Source organism: Chrysochloris asiatica, unplaced genomic scaffold (genome assembly GCF_000296735.1).
Source record: "Chrysochloris asiatica unplaced genomic scaffold, ChrAsi1.0 scaffold00031, whole genome shotgun sequence".
In the NCBI taxonomy this organism is placed as follows: Eukaryota; Metazoa; Chordata; class Mammalia; order Afrosoricida; family Chrysochloridae; genus Chrysochloris; species Chrysochloris asiatica.
In genome coordinates this window covers 7932258-7953917 of record NW_006408549.1, presented here as the reverse complement: position 1 = coordinate 7953917, position 21660 = coordinate 7932258, and the positions used below count along the sequence as shown (strand labels likewise).

At 38.4% G+C, this 21660-nt stretch overlaps 1 protein-coding gene across 1 annotated transcript in view; it reads left to right on the top strand.

Moving 5' to 3' along the window:
- The first annotated feature begins 7018 nt into the window (after positions 1–7018).
- The window catches only part of INTS8 (integrator complex subunit 8), an 83289-nt gene continuing 68647 nt past the window's right edge, over positions 7019–21660 (top strand). The window contains exons 1-8 of the mRNA XM_006859210.1: positions 7019–7148; positions 9920–10094; positions 12421–12561; positions 12888–12959; positions 14268–14319; positions 15295–15477; positions 19263–19370; positions 21125–21280. Of these exons, the coding sequence (XP_006859272.1) occupies positions 7019–7148; positions 9920–10094; positions 12421–12561; positions 12888–12959; positions 14268–14319; positions 15295–15477; positions 19263–19370; positions 21125–21280 (1017 nt within the window). The remainder of the gene's footprint in view (positions 7149–9919; positions 10095–12420; positions 12562–12887; positions 12960–14267; positions 14320–15294; positions 15478–19262; positions 19371–21124; positions 21281–21660) is intronic.

Genomic DNA, 21660 nt, shown 5'->3' with positions numbered 1-21660 from the left:
TCCTGTGCAGCAGATTTGCCCAGTGCAATACGTCGTCTGATCTCTTGACTGCTACTTCCGCGAGTGTTGATAGTTGATCCACAATAAAAACCTTAAAAAAAAAAAAGAAATCAAACTACATATTACATTAGGCAGATCTGCAAAAGTTATCTTTAAAAATGTAGAGAAATGACTAAGGGGCACCTGATGCAAGACATGGTATTGTCAATTGCCTTATGTGTATGGTAGTAAAAAGGAATATTAAAAGTACCATGGATTGCCAGAACAACAAACAAATCTGTCTTGGTACAAATACAGTCGGAATGCTCCTTAGAAGTGACGATGATGCAACTTCATCTTTCGTGTTTTGGACGTTTTCTCAGGAGGGGTCAGACCCTAGAGAAGGACATCATGCTTGGTAAAACGGAGGATCAACAAGACTCCAACAAGATAAAACTGATGTAGTGACAGCAACAACGGGCCCAAACATAACAATTGTGAGGATGGTTATTTATATGTGTGTGTGTATATATATATAATATATATTATACATATATGTATAAAAAATGTGTATATATACGTAACAATTGTGAGGCTGGTGCAGGACCAGCCTGTATTTTGATGTGTTGTACATAGACTTGAAACAAGTTGGAACTTAATCCACAGCACTTAATAACATTGTTCCCTTTAAGTGCCTTCTAGTAGGTTTTGAAGGCGCTCTGGTAGCGTAGTGGTTATGCATCAGGCTGCCAATCTCAAAGTCGGCTGTTTGAAACTATCAGCCATTTCACAGGAAAAATATGAGACTTTCTGTTCCCGTAAAGATTTACAGCCTCAGAAACCCTGTACAGGGTCATTATGAGTTGGAACCAACTCCATGGTACTTAACAACAGTAGGTTTTGATTCTTAGCAACTGTGTATAGGGTTTATGAGACTGTAAATTTTTTAATGTTTTGTAAATTAAGTGATAGTTTACATGGGAGAACATTAGCTTTACATTTATCCGATCGTATATTGTTCCATCCACCAACCAAAGGGTATACCCTGCAAGCCTGCCCCCCCAGCCGTCAACACACAGCCCCTCTCCCTCTCTGGGTCTAAAGTCCCCAGCCCTCCATCTCTCCACGTCATCGGCTCTGCCTCCATCTCTGGCATCACTGCTTCTCTGGGTAGGGTCCCGCACTTCACATTGCTTTAGCTCAGTGATTACAATTCCCTGCCTGCAACAACAATTGTCCTATTTCCTCCCTGTGGCTCCCCATTTACATCTTATATTTCACAAATGAATAAAGTAAAAATATTTAATGTACACATACATAACAAAAAGTAAATATATTCATTTAAATGTCCAAAGGGCACATTCTGCAAGCCAGCCTTCTCCTCAAAGGCACACAGCCTTACTCAGTCCATGGGTGTAGAGCCTGCATATGCTCTGTCTGTCCATGCCACCACCTCTGCCACCATCTCCACTTTTCTAGTTAAGGTTCTCACACTCCACTCCTGCTCTTACTTCTTGATGGTCCTGGGATCCTCTGTTCCTGAAATATAACTACTCTCCCCCTGTCCCCTTTAATTATACATCTACAATTAAAGTTTTGACAATCACACTCTTGCTAATAATTACAATTGATGATAAAATTCTATCACTGTTATTACCTATCTTCTTTCACCAGATCCATCTAGAAGAGGAAAACTATTCAATAGGGGTTCTCCTGAAATTAAGTGCACTCATGAAAGCTTGTAAACTAGCCACTTTGTGCCTATATAGCCCACCCATTTTTTGATAGCCAATGTCTACATTCCCCCTCATTATCAACCTAGTGCACTGAGGAAACAAGTTTATTCCTTGATATGAAGAATTCCTCCATTCCAGTTGGAATTTTGAGCAACTGCATCTATAAGCAAAGGCCCAGTTCACCAAATTGTAGAAATTTACACTTGTTCACATTATCAAGCATCTTTATTTTCATCTGGTCAACTTCTTGATAGCTAGCCATCCAAGCTAGGTCAAATGGGAAGTATCTGGAAGTTTGGGAGTTCATGCATGCCCCCTCCCCACCTCAATTCAGACCAGTTGGCCACTTCACTCTCAGCCCTAGGTCCCAGGATCGGGTAGTGTTTTATTCTGCTGTACATAAGGTCTCTATGTGTCAGTACCAACTCGATAGCACCTAACAACAGCAATAAACAAGGTGAAAGGATTGGTTACTGATTTGAGACTTAAAAAAAAAATTGCCCAGACATTATGTTGTTGTTGTTGTGTGCTGTGGAGTCTGTTCTGACTCATAGCGACCCTGTGCAGGGTTTCCGAGGCTGTAATTCTTTACGGGAGCAGAACGCCTCATCTTTCTCCCACGGAACAGCTGGTAGTTTTGAACTGCTGACCTTGTGGCTCGCAGCCCAATTCGTAACCACTATGCTACCAGAGCTTCTGCTCAGACATTATAGTTATATAATATTTCCTGTAAATCCTTTAAGTTTTGATATGTTGTGTCTTCATCTCTAGGCATCGAAAAATGCTTTCTAACTTTTTTGTGACATCTTTCATCTATTAGTTATATAAGAATGTGTTGTTTAATCTTGACATATTTGGAAATCCCCAACTTTCTTTGTTATTGATTTCTAATTTCATTCCCTTGGGTTCAGAGAACATATTTGTATGCTTTCTATTTTTAAAAACGTAATGAGGCTTTAATAAATTTAGAAACATGAAAGCACTACAAAGCATCTTAGGTCACAACACTCTAAGACTAGAAATCAACAATAAGAGGATTCACAAAAAATTATATATATATTGAAAAAATGGAAACATTTTCCTGCTTAAAAACTACTGAGTAACAGAAGAAGAAGAAAAAAAATCAGAACAACAATAACCTCATATGCATGCGAAAGTTGGACAGTGAATAAGGAAGACCATAGAAAAATTGATGCATTTGAGTTATGGTGTTGGAGAAGATTAAAAGTACCATGGACTGCCAAGAGAACAAACCAATCTGTGTTGGAAGAAGTACAGCCAGAGTGTTCCTTGGAAGCCAGGATGGTAAGACTTCATCTCTCATACTTTGGACATATTGTCAGGAGGGACCAGTCCCTGAAGAACGAGATCATATTTGGTAAATTGGAGGGTTGGAGAAAAAGAATAAGACACCCAGAAAGATGGATTGGCACAGCGGCGGCATCAGTGGGCTCAACTGTAGTAACACTTGTGAGGTTGGCCCAGGACCAGGAAGTTATTTCGTTCTGTTATGCATAGAGTTGCTCTGAGTTGGTACTGACTCAATGGCACCTAGCAGTAACAACAGTAATATCTGGATTGAGAGTCCTGGCGTGACTGTAGGATAAACAGTAGGCTGTAAGGTTGGTTTGAACTGTAGGTTCGACAGTTCAAATCCATCAGTCATGGAAACACTATCCAGGGTCACTATAGTCGGAATCAACTTGACAGCACTAAACAACAACAACATATCTGGGTTAAATCTAGGTGATATTGTTATGTAGGTTATGTTAGGGGCCAATAACTTGACTTCTGCAGGTTTAGCAAGACCCACTTGAGGTTAGCGCAAACAGCGCACACAGACAAAGCAGCAAGTAGCAATTTATTAAGCTATGAATAGTACACTACTTAGAAGCAAAGACGCGGGCAAGCTCTGGCTTTCTGTTCTTTCTACCTCTTTATTAGGCTTTTGGCTTATTTCCCTCAGGTTTAATTTGTATTGGTGGTAGGGTCTAGGTAGCACCTATTTTGCACCCTTTTTGATGGTGTACTGATTCAAGTGTCAGGTGTTGGGATGCTTTAGGCTGGCTGTTAGGTTCCTTCTGTGTCTCTATCAGGTTAGGCGCAGGTTGTCTCCTGTTGTTGGTTCTCTGTCCAAAGAATTTCCTTTTATATTTTTTATAAGATTGGTCAGGTTTTTACAAATTCTTTTAATTTCTGTTTGTTTGAAAATGACCTAATTTTGCCAACATATTTGATGGTCAGTTTTGCTGGATATATATAATTCTTGGTTTGCAATGATTTGTTTTCAGGGTTTTGTATACGTTGTTACATTGTCTTCTTACCTGCATGACTTCTGCTGAGAAATCAGAGCTTAATCTTTAAAACTTTATGAATGAAGGTTTACAGACAAGATAATCAGTTTTACATTCAACAAATCACACATTTTGTTTCATTTCAATGATAGCAACCCCCTCCCTGCAACAATAGTAATCTTGTTTCCTCCCTGTACTTCCTATTTCCTTCCCATGTACCTTCCTATCCCTTCCTTATGTAAATGTTGCCTTTTTTTATTTTGAATGACCATTGCATGGTGAGCATGACTTACTTATGTTGTTGTCCTCTCTACATACTTACCTACTGCTTGGCTGAAAATTGGGACATGAGAGCTACTTTCTTTCCAGAACTGTAGGGTGGTTAAGGGCCATTATTTCAGGTTTCTCCAGTCTTTTTCAGACCAGTAATTCTGGTCTTTTCATAAAAATAATTTTAAGTTTTGTTCTATAATTTCTTCCATTTTATCTGGAGCCTCCTAATGTGATCCCTCTTAGAGTGGTTGGTAGTGGTAGCTGGGCACTGTCTAGTTCTTCTGAACTCAGAGTCATAGATTCTGATATTCACATGTTCCATTAGGCCATTGGACTCATTGATTCTCAGCCTCTTCAATTCTCATCACTCTTCTTTCTTCGGCACACAGGGAGAACAATAGCTGCACCTTAGATGGTCGCTTATGAGCTCTTAAGATCCCAGATGCTGCTCCCCAAAGTAGGATATAGACATGGTCTTTGTGGACTATGTTATGGTAATTGACTATAGTGTCCCCTGAGATATGGTCCTGAGCTCCCAGGTCGAGCACCTCATTGCCTTAAAATGTTTGATAATATCTAAGAAGTTTTCTTTGCTTTTCCAACTGTATGCTCCAACACATTCAGAAGTATGTTTGTAGGAAAGGTAAATACCCAGGTAATATCCTCTTTTAATTTATTTGTGGATATAGTCCTACTTTTCCTCCCAGACCCATTCAGCCTGTGTATCTGTCCATGTATCTACTGCAGAACACTGTTGTTTCAGGTTGTGTATGTAACACAGTTTACCACTATCCCCTGTATCCCTTGCATATACCTCCCTGTGTCTTAACTTGTTTTTATAATTTTTTCTGCCAACTTCCCTCTTGTACCTGCTTGTCACCTGAGTTAACATGTGTCTGCTCTCTAGTGAATTACTCTCCCTTCCCTCCCACTCTTGGTAACCATCAAAGAATGTTTTTTATTGCATGAAAAACTTGAGTTTTTACAAAAGTGAACTCATACAATATTTGTCCTTTCATGATTGACTAATTTTACTCAGCACGATGTCCTCCAGGTTCATTTATGTTAGGAAGTATTTCACAGATTCATTGTTATTCTTCAACATTAGTACCCCATTGTGTGTATATACCAGTTTGTTTGTTCATTCTTCCATTGATGGGCATTTAAGCTGTATTCATTTTTTTCTATTGTGAATGTAGTGCTGTGATGAACATTTATGTGCATATATCTACTGTGTCCTAGCTCTTATTTTTTATCTATATATATATATGCCAAGTAGAGGGATTGATTGGTCATATGGCATTTCTATTTCCAACTTTCTGAGGCAGTACTGTGCCATTTTCCACGGTGGTTGCAGCCCCACCAGCAATGTAAGAGCATCCTAATCTCTCCACACCCTTACCAACATTTTTTGTTTTCTGTTTTTTTTTTTAATTTCACTGTTAATAGTAGTGTGAGATGATATCTCGCTGTTGTTTGGAGTCCTGGTGTGACGTTGTGGGTTAATACGCCAGACTGCAAAGCCCTTTGAACTGCAAGATCGGCGGTTCCAGCTCACCAGCAGCTCCTGGGAAACCCTATACAGGGTCGCTATGAGTTGGAACAGACTCTAGGGTACTTAAAGACAACTTCACCACTGAGCCACCAGGGTTTCTTAGACTAAGACTCAGGGAAATTAAATAACCTATCCAAAGGCTTGCACGTTTAATCAATTCAAGGTCTATTTTTATGTTTGTTTGCAATTTAACCACTTGTTAATTACTAAAACAAATTACAGAATGTAGGTAAATATAAAATGGGGTTAATATCTGTAGTGGGGATATCTAGAGGATTGTTGTTTTTTGGTTGTTAAGTTCCATAGAGTCAGTTGCGACTCATAGCAACGCTGTATAGGCTTTCGGAGGAGAGGCTGGTGGGTTTGAACATCCGCCTTTTGGTTCAAACTGACCTTGAGATCCAGCACTTATCCTATGGCCCTAGAAAGTTAACTAATATAGAGTCCTAGTGTAGCGCTGCTAACCACAAGATCAGCGATTCAAACCCACCAGCTGCTCCTTGGAAACACTATACAGGGTCACTATGAGTGGAATTCACTCGACAGCACTTAACACACACACACACACGCACAAATATTGACAGTTCTGAGAAACAGGATTTGGATTACTACAACGAAATGTGAGGCGGAGTGACACTAATGCAGGAAACCAGAGTTGGGAGCATCAACTAAAGGACTCAGTGGAAGGAAATCTTGGAAACGGGGGCGTTGAAAGCACTGAAGATAATCTTCATCTGGGTCACGGTTTGCCTAGACCTGTCATGTTAACTGATTTTTATGAAAACATTGAGGCTCGTTACAAGTCTAGATGCGGTTATCTCATTTTTCTAGCTGATAAATTCCCAGGTTAGAAGAGAACACCTGCAACCTAGCTCCACCAGGACCTTACAAGAGGCGTAGTCTTAGACGTGGCACCGCCCTTTTTCTCTCCAACTCGAACCAGGATTGGTTTAGAGGCGCGGCAGAGGCGGCAGAGAGGCGCAACCAGTAGTCCAAGCTTTGGCTGGGTTGTTCCGCCATTTTGAGTTGTGTGGTTTGTCGGTACTGTTTGAGTGTGCTCACTCTGAGTGCTCGCGGCGGCCTCTTTTTGGGCCGTTCGGCAGATCACAGACCCGGGCCTGCATCCGAGTGTCAGGTTGGAGCCGGGAAGCATTCCTGGGGGTAGCGGCGGTGGGGGCAGGATGAGCGCGGAGGCGGCGGACCGGGAGGCAGCCACCTCCAGCCGGCCCTGCACCCCGCCGCAGACCAGCTGGTTCGAGTTCCTGCTGGAGGAGTCGCTGTTGGAGAAACATCTGCGCAAGCCTTGCCCGGGTAAGCGCTGCGCGTGCAGCCATCTGCACCTTCCCGGTCTCCGCTGCTCCCCAGCCACTGAAGCGTGGGCCTGCACTGAGGGTCCGAAACAAAACAAACTCGCCTCCGCAAGAGTGGTGGGCTCGGTGTCGTCAGCCCCTTGCCTTTGGGTCCTTTGAGGTTTTAGCGCTTGCGAGGGGGTCTTGTCGTTACTTGGATTCGAGAGACCGGACCTAAACCTCCCTTTTACGGAACCCGGGCTGCTATAGATTTGGGGAAATGGGGGAGATACCAAGTCTTGTAGTGCTGAACCTGACGCTGATTAGTTTTATTTTAGGTTCTTTTTAATTGCTTTGTTTCTCAATGAGATTTTACTGACTCTCATTATCAGAACCGACTCGATGGCAATTATATTCCAACGGGAGCTCTCTGTACGATAAACACAGGACTTCGAGCCACAAGTCAGCGGTTCGAGCCCACCAGCCTATCCGCGATAGAAAGGGTTACAGCCTTGGAAATCTTATACAGGGTCGCTGTGAGTCGGACCCGACTCGGAGACACTTTGTTACATTCCAAATTGTGCTGTAAATTAAAATCTTGGAAACCCGGAACAATATGGCTATTGTATTATGAAGATCGTGATTAACATGCCAGTAAAATGGGGTTACTGGGGAAGGAGGAAAAAGCCAGATTTTTTGGAAGAAGGTGGTTGTTAGGTGCTGTAGAGTCGATTCCGACTCTTAGCGACTTATGCACTACAGAACGAAACGCTGTCTGGTCCCGCGTCAACGTCACATCGTTGTTAATCTTGAACCCATTGCTGCTGTCACTGTGCCAAGCTATCTTGTTGGGGGTCTTCCTCTTTTTCGCTGACCCTCCACTTTACCAAGCATTATGTCCTTCCTTCTCCAAGGACTGATCCTAAGTGTGAGAGATGAAGTCTAGCCATTCTGGCTTCTAAGGAGCATTCTGGCAGTACTTTCGACACAGATTTGCTTGTTCCATGGTACTTTTAATCTTCTCCTATAACACCATGACTCAAATGCTTCAGTTCCTCTACGGTCTTCTTTATTCACTGTCCAGCTTTTCACAGGTATATGAGGATATTGAAAATACCAAGGGTCATGTGCACCTTAGTCCTCTAAAGGACATCTGGATAGAGGTACTGGTATGTAAAGGTAATTGCTTTGAATGGCATATTACTGACATGGTCAGATCCAAATATTTTGTTCTGCCTAACTGATACAGACTTTATTGTAAGTGCGTTTGAATCAGTTCCAATTCAGTGACCCTGTGTAGTTTTTCCTAGGAGTGATTGATGGGTTTGAACTGCTGATCTTGTTGCTGTAAAGTGCCGTTGATAGCAATCCTGTATAGGTTTTCTGAGGAGTGGCTGGTGAGCTTGAACCGCTGACCTTGCTAATCCTATGGTGGTAGTGGTTATGTGCCGTGGAGTCGGTTCCGACTCTAGCGACCCTGTACAGGGTTTCTGAGGCTGTAAATCCTTACAGGAGCGGAAAGCCTCATTTTTCTCCCGCGGAACAGCTGTTAGTTTCCAACTGGCGGGATTCATAACCACTGTGCTACCAGAGCACCTGTATTTTGTTTGAGTAGTTTCACCACCCACATTGTTGGAGTTTAGTGCCTTCGAGTTAGTTCGACTCAGCGACCGTGTATAGAGAGAGGTTCCAATGAGTGGCTGGTGAGGTTTGAACTACTAACCTTGTGGTTCAAGCTGACCATGTGGTCCAGTGCTTTAATCCCACAGCGCCATACCAGGACTCCACTACCCATGTTATCGTTTTGAGTCATTCCTTTTGACAAACTTGTGTTGAGTACCTTCTGGGTACCAGAATGTATACCATGTATACATTTGTTCTTTTTTTGAATTCAGTCCTCAAAATAATCTGCTGAGGTTAGTGGTGGCCTTTATTTTCCATCGAAGGAAACAGGTAACTTGAGGGAGGTCTCATTATTAAATGTGCAAACAATAACCCTTAAAATCTTCTCTTTCCTCTCATTGGCAGAGTTGCTTTACTGGAAATCTATAACCATTATGGTTAAATGCTCTTCCATGTAAAATGCTTTCTTCTGCTTTTATTTTTATGATTCTCCTTATGATTCCTAATAGTCCCTTTAATCTTAGAGAGTATAATTCTTTTTATTTTATTGTTTTTTGCTTTTTTAAAAAACTTTATTCTGAATTGAGTGAAGGTTTACAGAGCAGATCATTAGTTTTACATTCAGCCCATCATATACTTGGCTTCATTACAAGGGTTGTAATCCATGTACCAACAGTTAACAATATTTATTTCGTTTCACTCTATTGCATTCTTCCCTGTCTTCCACTTCCTTCATCTTTCCTCTGTTAACCTCCCACTTGTATATTGCCTGCCCTGTCACCCATGGTAACATGTGTCTACCCTGTAGCCCAAGGCCAGTCATTCAAGTTCACCAACTTGGAAACCCTATATGTGGTCACTATGAGTTAGAACTGACTGCACTACACTTAACAACAACAACAGCAACTGTCTTGCCCATGAATAATTTTCCCTCTCCCATAACTATCATTGATTGCTTCTTGTATTAAGAAAACCTTTTCTTAACTTTTACAACATTGGTCTCATATAATATTTATCCTTTTGGAGAGCACAATTCTTAGAAATCAGTCCTTAGTCATTAAAACAATATATACAGTTGTTTGGATTTCTTTTGTAGCCACAAAAGTGAATCGGTTTTCAGTTTTATAATTAAAACTTAATTTTAAGAACTTATGTATTTTTAAATCCTAGATCCTGCACCAGTCCAACTTATTGTTCAGTTTTTGGAGCAAGCTTCCAAACCTTCAGTTAATGAGCAAAACCAGGTTCAGCCTCCACCAGATAACAAGAGAAATCGTATTTTAAAACTGCTTGCTCTTAAAGTTGCTGCACATTTGAAGTGGGACTTAGACATATTAGAGAAAAGGTATATAAGATTTATGTGAAATTTCATATGTAGTACTATTTAAATATTTTGGTTCATTTCTGTATTTTAAAGACTTATGTATGTATAATCTCTTTCTCCACATAGCCACACTCATATACATACCCTTAAGGTGAAAATTATCTTTATATATATTTTAAATAAAATATGCAAGTGTTTCCCAAAAGGTATAAGAAAAAGTATTTGAATGTTAGATGAATTTAAATAACTCCAAAATACATGACTAAAAATCAGTGATGTTAATTTTACTTGTAAGTAAGCTATTTTAAACCATTAATGATGTTTTTAGTAATAAGGCAGTTTAATTTTTTTTAATGTGATAATTAGAGAAAATTCACATCTTAAGAGTTTTTTTCCCTTAAAGTGTTTGAAATGTTTCTGTTTTTCTTTTTCATTTTTAAAGAAATGAATAAAAATTAATAGTGTTTTTTATATATTATGAATGAATTGCCATTGAATAATACAATTAGGTTTACTAATCACAAAGCAATTACTATCTCTTGAGCTCTGGTAGCGTAGTGGTTACGAATCGGGCTGCGAACCTTAGGGTCAGCGGTTTGAAACTACCAGCTGCTCCGCGGGAGAAAGATGAGGCTTTCTACTCCCGTAAAGATTTACACCCTCGGAAACCCTGTACAGGGTCGCTATGGGTCGGACCCGACTCGATGGCACTTAACAACAACAACAACAAACTATTAAAATGTCTTGTTAGAATCAGTATTATTTGTTTACAAATAATGCTATGTTTAGGAAGTGCTTTATTTTTAATCCCCTTCCCTAACACTTTAAAAAGAAATACCTGTTTATTATAGAAAATTTGGAAAAATACAGAAAATAGGAAATAATAGGGGAGAAGTACTTTAAACATTTTGAGTGTATTTTTGTTGTGTTTTTTTTCTCTATGTATTTTTAAAAAATTTATTTCTCTGTATTTTTAACCAAAATTGTGATAATACCTTTTATACAGTTTTGATTTCTGCTTTGTTTGTTTTGCACTTAATCATTATCTTGAATATTAAACAATTTCATTTTTTACAGATTATTTCCTTATATGGATATTTTATTAATGATTCCTCCATTGACAGTAATTTAGTTTGTTTCCAATTTTTCACTAGTCTAAGTCACAGGGCCCATAAGGTTTTCCCATAAGGTTTATGTGCATTTGAATTGTATTCTTACTATGGATTTTAAACTGCTATGGCATGTGATATGCACATTTTTAAGGCATATGGTTTGTATTAGCTAGATGGCGTTCCAGAGAGGTACACTAGTTTGCACTTTCATCAGTAGTATGAACACAAATAAAAAGCAAAACCTTTTTACCACATTATCTGCAGCTTTAAGTATTATAATTTGAAAAGGCAGAAGACCCATTTTATTCTTTGAGAGGACCTATAGATTTGGTCTCAAGAAAGATCAACAGATAGCAATAAATACAAAAAAATCCTGGTGTGGCGCTGTAGGATAAGCATTTGACTGCTAATCACAAAGTGTCATTCAAACCCACCAGCTGCTCCTTGGAAACCCTGTCTAGGATTGCTATGAGTTGGAACCAACTCGACTGCACTTAACAATAACAACAAAGATTGAACCTCAAGAAAGATCAGCAGATAGCAGTATATCTAAAAAGTATGATGTCTGTGTGATAATTGGAAAATTGCACATTAATTGTATATTTGATTGTAATTATTACATTTTCTAGCTGTGGAATTCATACTGTGATTAAGCGTTAATATTCTGGGCACATTCTGAAATATTTATGAAAGAAATGATTTAATACTGGGAATTTCAAAATCCTATCAGAAGAAGGGAAGTGAGTAAGGACAGCAATGAAATGAGATTGGCCTCGAGTTGCTGGATGATGAGTACATGGGAATTTGTTATGTTGCTCTGTCGTCGCTGTTGTGTACCAGTAAGTCAATTCTGACCAAGAATCCTCTCTGACAGAGAAGAACTGCCTTATAGGGTTTCCTAGGCTGTACTCTTTATGGGAGCTGAATCACCAGATGGGCTTGAACCACTGACCTTTCATTTAGCAGCCAAGTGTCTAACTGTTGTGCCACCAGGGTTTCTGTACTTTGTCTACTTTTGTATCTGTTCACATGTTTTTATAACAAAAAGTTTTAACTCTTTTCAAGTTTGATAGGTAAATGTATTTTCATTCAAGTTGTTGAGATTTAGAGTATTAAAATGCCCCTGAAGATTCAGTTCTTTAATCATGTAGTTGATTTGATGTATTTTTGCTTTGTATATGGCTGATGTAAAGACATATACCTCTCCTTGATTGTGTTTTTCCCTCCCTTTTAAGTTTGTCAGTTCCAGTGTTGAATATGCTGCTCAATGAATTGCTGTGCATCAGTAAAGTTCCTCCTGGGACAAAGCATGTAGACATGGATCTGGCTACTTTACCTCCAACCACTACCATGGCTATCCTTCTCTACAACAGATGGTAACTTTGTGTAAACCACAGTGTGTTGGGCACCCTTTGTCTAACTGAGCACTGGTTTTCAGTGGTATCTTTTTAAGAGATCCTTTCTGCGCCAGATAGCTGTCAGAGGGTTAGGAACTGTGAGTCTGATGACGGGGACAATTTCTGTGACTGGCAGCATAGATGAATAGCATTCTAAAAAACAAACTGGATGATTTATAAAGTAGTTATTATATGTTAATTAAAACTTCTCAGATAATTTATAAGGCAATTCTAAGGGTACATGAAAGAAATAGTGAAAGACATATTTATAATGTATTGTTTCCTTTTTCCTGTCTTTTCTACAGGGCAATTAGGACAATTGTTCAGAGTAGTTTTCCTGTCAAACAGGTGAAACCTGGACCCCCTCAGTTAAGTGTGTAAGTTGGCAGAGATGATCTTTACTTGACATTTTTTTCTTGAGAATTAAAAATGCTTTACAAGTTTTTAATAATTCTTGATACAGAAATTGGCGGGCAGGAGGTCAGGAAATTGCATGACAGATTTGATTGGAATCAGGTAGTACTGTAGCCAGTTACTGTTGAGTTGACTCTGACTCGTGGTAACCCCGTGTGCAGAGTAGAACTGTGCTCTGTAGGCTTTACAGTGACTGATTTTCAGAGGTAGATCACCAGGCCTTTCTTCTAACACGTATTGCTTAGCAGCCAACTGGGTTAACCCAGGGATAGTGCTGTAGATATCTAGAGTAGAGAACTCAACAATAGAAGGGGAGTACTTTTTGAATTTTGCTGTCCTCTTGATAAATAACTAACTGACCTACTTAAAAATATTAAGATAATTTTCATGTAATTAAATTGTTTTTAAAGAGTATATTAGTTCTTTGATATATACAAATATTTGTTTAGACTTTAGTTAGCTATAATAATTGATAAGAAACATGAAGGATTTTTAGGGGGAAATTCTACAGCTGACAAGCATTAAAACTTACAGAATTAAAGATCAGCATTGTCCATTAGTACTGTATAGGCTCCTCCCTCTCTTTTTAAAGTTTGCTCTTTAAAAAAAGCCCACTGGGAAGAAATTTAAAATAATATTTGATTATATCTGTAGCTTTAAGGTTAATTCTTAAATTCAGTTTCATTGTGAAGTTAGAGCACGTGTTATATAATCTAATATAAATGAGCTTTTTTTTTTTTTGCCCAGAAGCAGTTTGACTTTTGGAGACCTGGTGTGGCACTGTAGGATCAACACTGGACTGTGAACCACAAGGTCAACAGTTCAAACCCACCACCTGTTCCTCAGAAACCCTGTACAAAGTCACTATGAGTCAGAACCAACTTAAGTAATGGCCCTTAACAACAACCACACCAATTTAACTTTTACACTGAGGTGTGTGTGTGTTAATGCAAAGCAAATAAAAAGTAATGGAAAATAAAGGAGTATCATAATGATTTTTTTTAAGCATTAAAGGCATTTTAAGCATTTAAAGGCATTTTAAGCAATAAAGGCATTAAAAATACTTTTCCCTAAATTGAACCAATGAACTCCTGGTGTCGTGCTGTAGGATCAGCACTGTACTGAGAATCACAAAGTCGAATGTTCAAACCTGAATATCCTTGGAAACTCTATAGAGGGTCACCATGAGTTGGAACTAAGTTCTATGGCAAATATTGCTCTTAATTACTGAATTTTTATCTTGTAAGTAACATTTGATACTTCTCTTTTAGTATGAATCAGATGCAGCAGGAGAAAGAATTAACAGAAAACATTTTGAAAGTGGTGAGTATTCACATCAGTTAATTTTGAACATTTCTGAAGTACATTGGCAGCTACTTCATATAATGACAGGTGTATGAGAATTGTTAGGCCTGGGGGCAATTACATTTAGGGTTTTACTGTAAAATAAAGTTGGGCTTTAATTGGTCATGTGATTCTAAGTTGTACAGGTTAGCAGAGGAAAGATAAGAAACTCTGTGTACATAAAACAAATATATATGCAGTAGTAATTTGAATATAGAAGCAAAAAGCCTGCCTCTTTATTTGTGTTATTCATTGACTAGTATAATGGGTGGCACATTCAGGCATACAAACGTTTCTTGAATAAATCAGTGGAATACTCCAAATCTTTAAAGCATTTTTCTTCACTCTCAAACTTTTCTGTGTGTTTATTATTGTTAAGTGCTGTCGAGTAGGTTTCGATTCAGCGACACTATAGAGGGTTTCCAAGGAGCAGCTGGTGAGTTTGAACCACCAACCTTGTGGTTCAAACTGACCTTGAGGTCCAGTGCTTTATTCTACAGCACCACCCCAGGACTCAGATCAGTCTTCCTCTTTGTATTTTCCAAATTTCACAGGAGGAACTGACTGTTGTATTTTTTTTCTCCCACTTACGATAGTTTAATTTCAACAAATTTAATTGTGCTCCTGATGTGTTAAAAAAAATATTTTTCAGTAGCACAGTACCCTTGTTGTTAAGTATCGTAGAGTCGGCTCTGACTCATAATGACCCTGTACAGGGTTTCCGAGGCTGTAAATCTTTACAGATGTAGAAAGCCTCATCTTTCTCCTGTGAAACAGTTGGTAGTTTTCAAACTGCCGACCTTGAGGTTAGCAGCCCAATTCGTAACCACTACACTACCAGAGCTCCTCTGCACAGTACACTAAGTTACTAATAGTCTATAAATATATCCTGGTTTTTTAAATCAGATACAGCTATTTTTATTTCTTAATGATTTGTTTTTTGTATTTGTACAGCTAAAAGAACAAGCTGCTGATTCTATTTTGGTACTAGAGGCGGCCCTTAAATTAAACAAAGATCTTTATGTTCACACCATGAGAACGCTGGATTTATTGGCCATGGAACCAGGCATGGTAAATGGGGAAACTGAGAGTTCTACCGCTGGATTAAAAATCAAAACTGAGGAAATGCAGTGCCAGGTATTTCATCAATGCATAATCATTTCTGAGAGGGAAAAGTTTACATGGAATCATTGTAGTAGTTTATAATTTATTTCTGCCTTGTTCTCTTTTAGTTTGACTTACGAAGCTCTTAACTTGATGTCTCTGAAGGAGATGAAAGTACCAGAATGCAGTTACTTTTATAACTGACTTGTAGTTCATTCATATAATTTGAAATCTAATTAAACCTACAACCAAGACAAAACAAAACTAAAAATCCTAATACTATGCTAGACTTAGAAAATCTAGGCCCTTAGTAAAAGTGGTAGAGCTTTATACAAGGTTCTTAAGGTTGACTTTCTGTTACCCTGGGCCCACATTTCCATTGACTGCCTTCAGTTTATGTTTATTATTGGATATAATAATACATTGTCTTTTTCCTTGCTGCACTATAAACTCTTTGAGACCTCTTTTTATATACATTCTGTAGCTTCTCACTTTCCAGCACGAAACTTTGAACACAATGTTAAGTGCTGTTGAGTTGGTCCTCACTCATAATGACCCTATGAAGGGTTTCCAAGGCTGTGAATCTTTTTGGAAACAGAAAGCCTCATTTTTCTTCTGACGAGTGACTGGTGGATTCAAACTGCAGACCTTGTGGTTAGCAGCCCTGTGTGTAACCCACTATACCACAAGCAATCCATGTGAATATAGTTGTTAAATGACATTGAGTCAGACTCTTAATGACTTCTGCGGAGTGGCTGGTGGGTTTGAACTGCCATCCTTAACAACCTAGTATTTATCATAGAAATTTAAAAGTATTTGTTGATAGCCTAAAGAAGGCAACTAGAAGAGCTCCTGTTAAATTGTGTTCTCTTTCTTTAGTTGTGTGAATTTGTCTGACTTCTTTCATCACTGTTGCCCATTTTGAAAGAGGCAGAAGTAGCTATAGCCAAGTAGTGGGTGAGAACATTTTACATGAGATGATTCTAGACCATTTTTTCAGACCTAAGGAGAGAAAGTTATAGTAGGAGTAGTGAGGTTTTGACATTGGAAGACCTGTATACATTATTGATGAAACTTCTATGTGGAAGGATTTTTGATCAGTATCTCGTGATCTCTGAGGGTCTGTTTAAAAATGACCAGTATCACATTCGATTATCATAGTATAGTGACTGATTGTTGTTGTTGTTGTTAAGTGCCATCAGAGTGACCCTACATAGGGTTTCTAAGAGCGGCTAGGACCTGAAAAAAACCAGTTCCAAGGAAACATCTAGTACTAGAAAAACTTTATCAAATAAACTTTTAATTACAAAGCTGAATTTTCAATTCCTGCTTATTGAATAGTAAATTAAAAGTAATATTCACTCCCTGGCATATTCAGATTTTAAAGTGCATTCTCAATAGAGTTTAGCTAATGCTTTAAAAAAATCTGTAAATTTTCCCCTACTGAGATCCATATGAAAATATTGGACTTTGAACTACAAGGTTTGTAGTTTAAGCCCATCATTTGCTTTGTGGGAGAAAGATGAGGCTTTTTGCTCCCTCAGATTTAAAAGCTTTGGAAACCTTCTGCAGGGTCACTATGAGTCCAAACTGATTCAAAGGCACTTAACAATAACAAAAAACCAAAAGTGTCCTTCTCTTTTAGGACATTTTCAGGTATTTTGTTTTAGACTATCGACCACTTCTATTTATAGAATTTAAACTCATTTTAATAGCTTGTTGGTAAAACTTGATAGTTGTCTTTTTGATAGCTTTGTAGTTCTTTGTCTAGAAAGCAGAGGTATATATAATGATATGTTATTGTACTGGATTACCAGCTGGGCTGCTAACTGCAGGGTCAGCAGTTTGAATTTTCCAGTTGCTCCACAAGAGAAAGATGAGGCTTTCTGCTCCGGTAAATATTTACAGCCTCGGAAACCCTATGCAGGGGTGCTGTGAGTCAGGACGGATTCAGTGGCATACAACCACCACCACCACCGGTATATATTTTATATAATTATTCATTTAGCACTCCTTTCCCCCAGATGGGAACAGATCTCTAGAATGAAAATCAAACCTCATATGTGTTGTGTATTAAATATGAAGGGACTTCAAAAAGTATTAATTCTATTATTCTATGAACTTTTTGAAGCTTCCTTGTAGTTCAAAGCAATATTCTAGAGGCTATGGGGCATTTATCTCCTTGACTCATTGACCAGGACAGAGCAGTATCTATCATGGTTTCATAATGAATGAGTACCAGAGACTATGACATTGCAGCTTAGGAGTTTGGAGGAAGCATAGATATCTGATGGCTCAGATTAATGGAGTTGAAGGAGTGAGGAATGAAGCTCATTTCTAGGACTGAAACTGTGACTGAATCGGAGGAGAACAGAGAGATTTGGAGAGAGAAGTTAGGCCAGATTCCTAGGTCCTTAAAGAATAGGACAGTTTTGCTTTGATCTTGGCTTATGGCCTCCTTTACTCCTTTTGTTTTTCAAGCCTGAATTATTATTTGTTTTTCACCTTTGCATTTTATTCAAAAGAGAGGTAATTAAAGGTCTTGGCCTCGTATCAAGCTGGTCAAATGAAGTGTCATATTTTAAATTAAAATAAAAAATGTTTATGGTATGAAAACATTATATCAGCTCCTGGTTCCTATTCAGGCCGGTAGGTGTGGATCGACACAGTGGCAGCAACAATGGACACTGTTTTGCTTTGTTGTTTGTAGGGTTGCTATGAGTCAGTACTGACTATATGGCACCTAACAACAAAGGTGTGGAACAGGAGCAGTCTGGTTTCTGGGGACTGGACTGACTTCTTGATACACATGCTGTGGTCTCTAAGCAACTTCCTGCATTACACTGAGAACGGGACAGGGCAGGTGCAGCCAGTAGAAAAGTACAGCCTCATATAGTAAACAGTAAGTGTTTTTAACCTCAAAGCCATCTACATTCAAAATGTTTGCATCCTGAAAAAATGAAATCCAAAGTTTCACATGTCTAGTTTAATCACTATTTTGTTCTTAATTTCTCAAGGTAGTCTTTAAGAACTAAGTTGTTAAGTGCCACTGAGTCGGTTCTGATGCATAACGACCCTGTGTAGGGTTTCCAAAGAGCAGCTGGTGGGTTTGAACTGCTGAACCTTGTGGTTTATTGTCCAATGCTGATCCTACAGAGCCACACTAAGAGCTAAAGCACATAAGGTTAATAACATTGAAAAATCCATCAGTATGGACAGCGCCTGCTTTTCTGAACTACCTCTTTTTTTTTTTTTTTTTTTTTTGTCTAATTTAAGTATTATTGTGAATTATGTGATAGTTTACATGGGTACATGGGAGAACATTAGTTTTACATTCATCCTATCATATATTGTTTCATTGCCATGGTTACAATCCCTTCCATGCATTACCAATTATTCTACCAGCTTGCCCCCCCCACCCCCCCCATCAGTCATCAGCACGCAGGCCCTCTCCCTTCCTGGGTCCCGAGTCCCCAGCTGTTCCACCTCTGCCTCCATCTCGGGGATCGCTGCTTCTCTGGGTAGGGTCCTGCTCCCCACTCTTCTCCCTTCATGGTTCCAGGGATCAATTCTGAATTTTTGACCTTTCTAATAATTCTGTAGGCTTCCTGAAATCTTAACCAATAATTTTGTTTTTTTCTGCACAAATTAGTTGATTTCTGTTGCTTGGAACTGAGAGTATTGTTTCACTGCTCATTGAAAATATTTTTTTCTTATATATGTGCTTGTGTTTTGTTGTGATAGAGAATTTTGAGTTTTGTCAGCTCTTAAGTACATGAAAAATTACTTAGCAAACTGATAATTCATTACCATTTCAGGTCTGTTATGATTTGGGTGCCGTGTACTTTCAGCAAGGATCTATAAATCCAGCTGTCTATGAGAATGCTAGAGAAAAATTTTTTAGAACCAAAGAACTAATTGCAGAGGTAAGTACACTCATAATAAGCACATAATACTTAGTCCCTTAAAGTGTCTGTATGTATTTTGGCCTTTATTTTTTTGTAAATTGAGTGAAGGTTTACAGGTAAGATCATCACTTTTACATTTAACAAATCATACACTGCGTTTCATCTCAACGATTGCAATCCCATTCATGCAACAACAGTTATCCCACTTCCTCCTTGTGGGTCCTGTTTTCATTCCACACATTTTTCCCATCCCTTCTCAACTTTGAAATTGACCATGCCTTACTAGTGTTGTTGTCCCCCCTGCATACTTATCTACTGCGTGGCTGAAAGTTGGGCCACAAGGCTGAGTTCCTTCCCAGATCTGAAGGGTGGTCTAAGGCCATAGTCCCAGGTTCCTCCTGTCTCTTGCTGATCCCTGTCTTTTTTAAAAATAATTTTGAGATTTCCCACATATTCTGCTACTCTATCCAGGACCTTCTAATGTGATCCCTTTTAGAGCAGTTGGTAATGACAACAGCCAGGCACCATCTAGTTCTTCAGGTCTCAGAGTCGTGGCGACTGATGTTCACAAGTTCCTTTAGTCTGTTGGACTAATTGATTCCACGACTTTATTTAAGTTTTCATTATGAATTGAATGATGGTTTACATGGGAGAACATTGGTTGTACACCATTGTTTCATTGCAATGATTACAGTCTCGTCCATGCATCATCATTCAACAGTATTCCATCTTTTTTTTTGTGGGAGGGGCGGAGGTGTAAACAAAAACACTTCAGGAATATATAATAATTTAAACAACTAAAGGGCACATTCTGCAAGCTTGTCTCCTGCATGGATTTATTTTTTTAATCATTAGAAAATATTCATTGTAGTAAAGTATTAAGAGCTAGTTTTAAAACAGCTATGATACTGCTACCTGGAAAATAACCCTTTTTGACATTTTAACTACTTTCTTCTGGTTTTATTTGTATTTTTTCTGTGCATTGTTATACATTTAAGCTCATATTATACATATTTTATATTTTGCGTGAATCTTCTAATAGACATTTAAAATGTATTGTATTCCATTATGTGGATGTACTGTAATTTGCTTTGTTTCCTTAATGTTTGGGCGTTGTTTTTCTAGTTTTTAATTATAAAGCTGCAATATTTTTATATCAAGTAATCATTGTTTGGATTTTAGATACTTTTTCAAGTTAGTATCCTAAAAGTAGAATTACCATGTCAACAGATATTAATGTTTTAATAACTATAATGCATAAAATCAAATTGCTTTGCAGTGCATTTCTCTTAGTAGCACTTTAGTCAGCAGTGAGTGTTAAAAAAAAAAAAGCTTTGCCAATTTGATGGATGAAAATAGATTCTTTTTAAGTTTTCATTTTCTTAATTACTAGGAAGGATGAAACTTTTTTGTGTGTTTATCAGTTGAAGGCTCTCTGGTTCCTCATTGGCTAAGTGCTGGGCTCCTAACCAAAAGGTCAGCAGTTAGAACCCACCAGCTTCTCCCCAGGAGAAAGATGTGGCAGTCTGCTTCTTTGAAGCAGCCTTGGAAACACTTTGGAGCAGTTCTACTCTTTCTAGGGGCCCTATGAATTAGAATCAACTCCATGACAGTGGGTTTTTATTAGCATTGCAAAGCAGTTTGTTTACGGTTCCTTCAACCTTGAATTTTTTGTTATCGTTATTTCATACTGTTAAGATGTACCATTAGGGTACTAGCCTATTATTTCTGTTCCATTAATGGATAATGGTGTATACCCTCTTACTTTACAGATAGGTTCATTATCTCTTCATTGTACCATAGATGAAAAGCGGTTAGCTGGCTATTGTCAAGCATGTGATGTTCTTGTACCTTCTTCTGATAGTACATCTCAACAATTAACTCCATATAGTGAAGTCCATATTTGTTTGAGATCTGGCAACTATCAGGTAAGATTTATGATAGGGATGCAGTGGTATACTTAAAAGTTTTAGAAACCAGACAAAACTAAATTCATATCATGCCTCCAGTATTTACCAGTTGTTGGATTTGGGGCAAGTCAGTAAAGCTGTCAGACTTGCCTATAATAATTGCCTTATATCTTAAGACTCTTTAGGAAAAAAAGAGTGACAAACTATTTTCGAATCGCTGGTCACTGAAAACTCTATGAATAGCAGAGAAACACTGTCAGATACAGGACCGGAAGGTGGGAAGGCACTCAGAATGCGACTGGGAAAAAAAAAGCCTCCTCCAAGTAGAGAAAAACTCACAGAACCTTCATTTGCTAATGGGCCACAAATCAAAATGAAGAGAAACAGCTGTAAACATC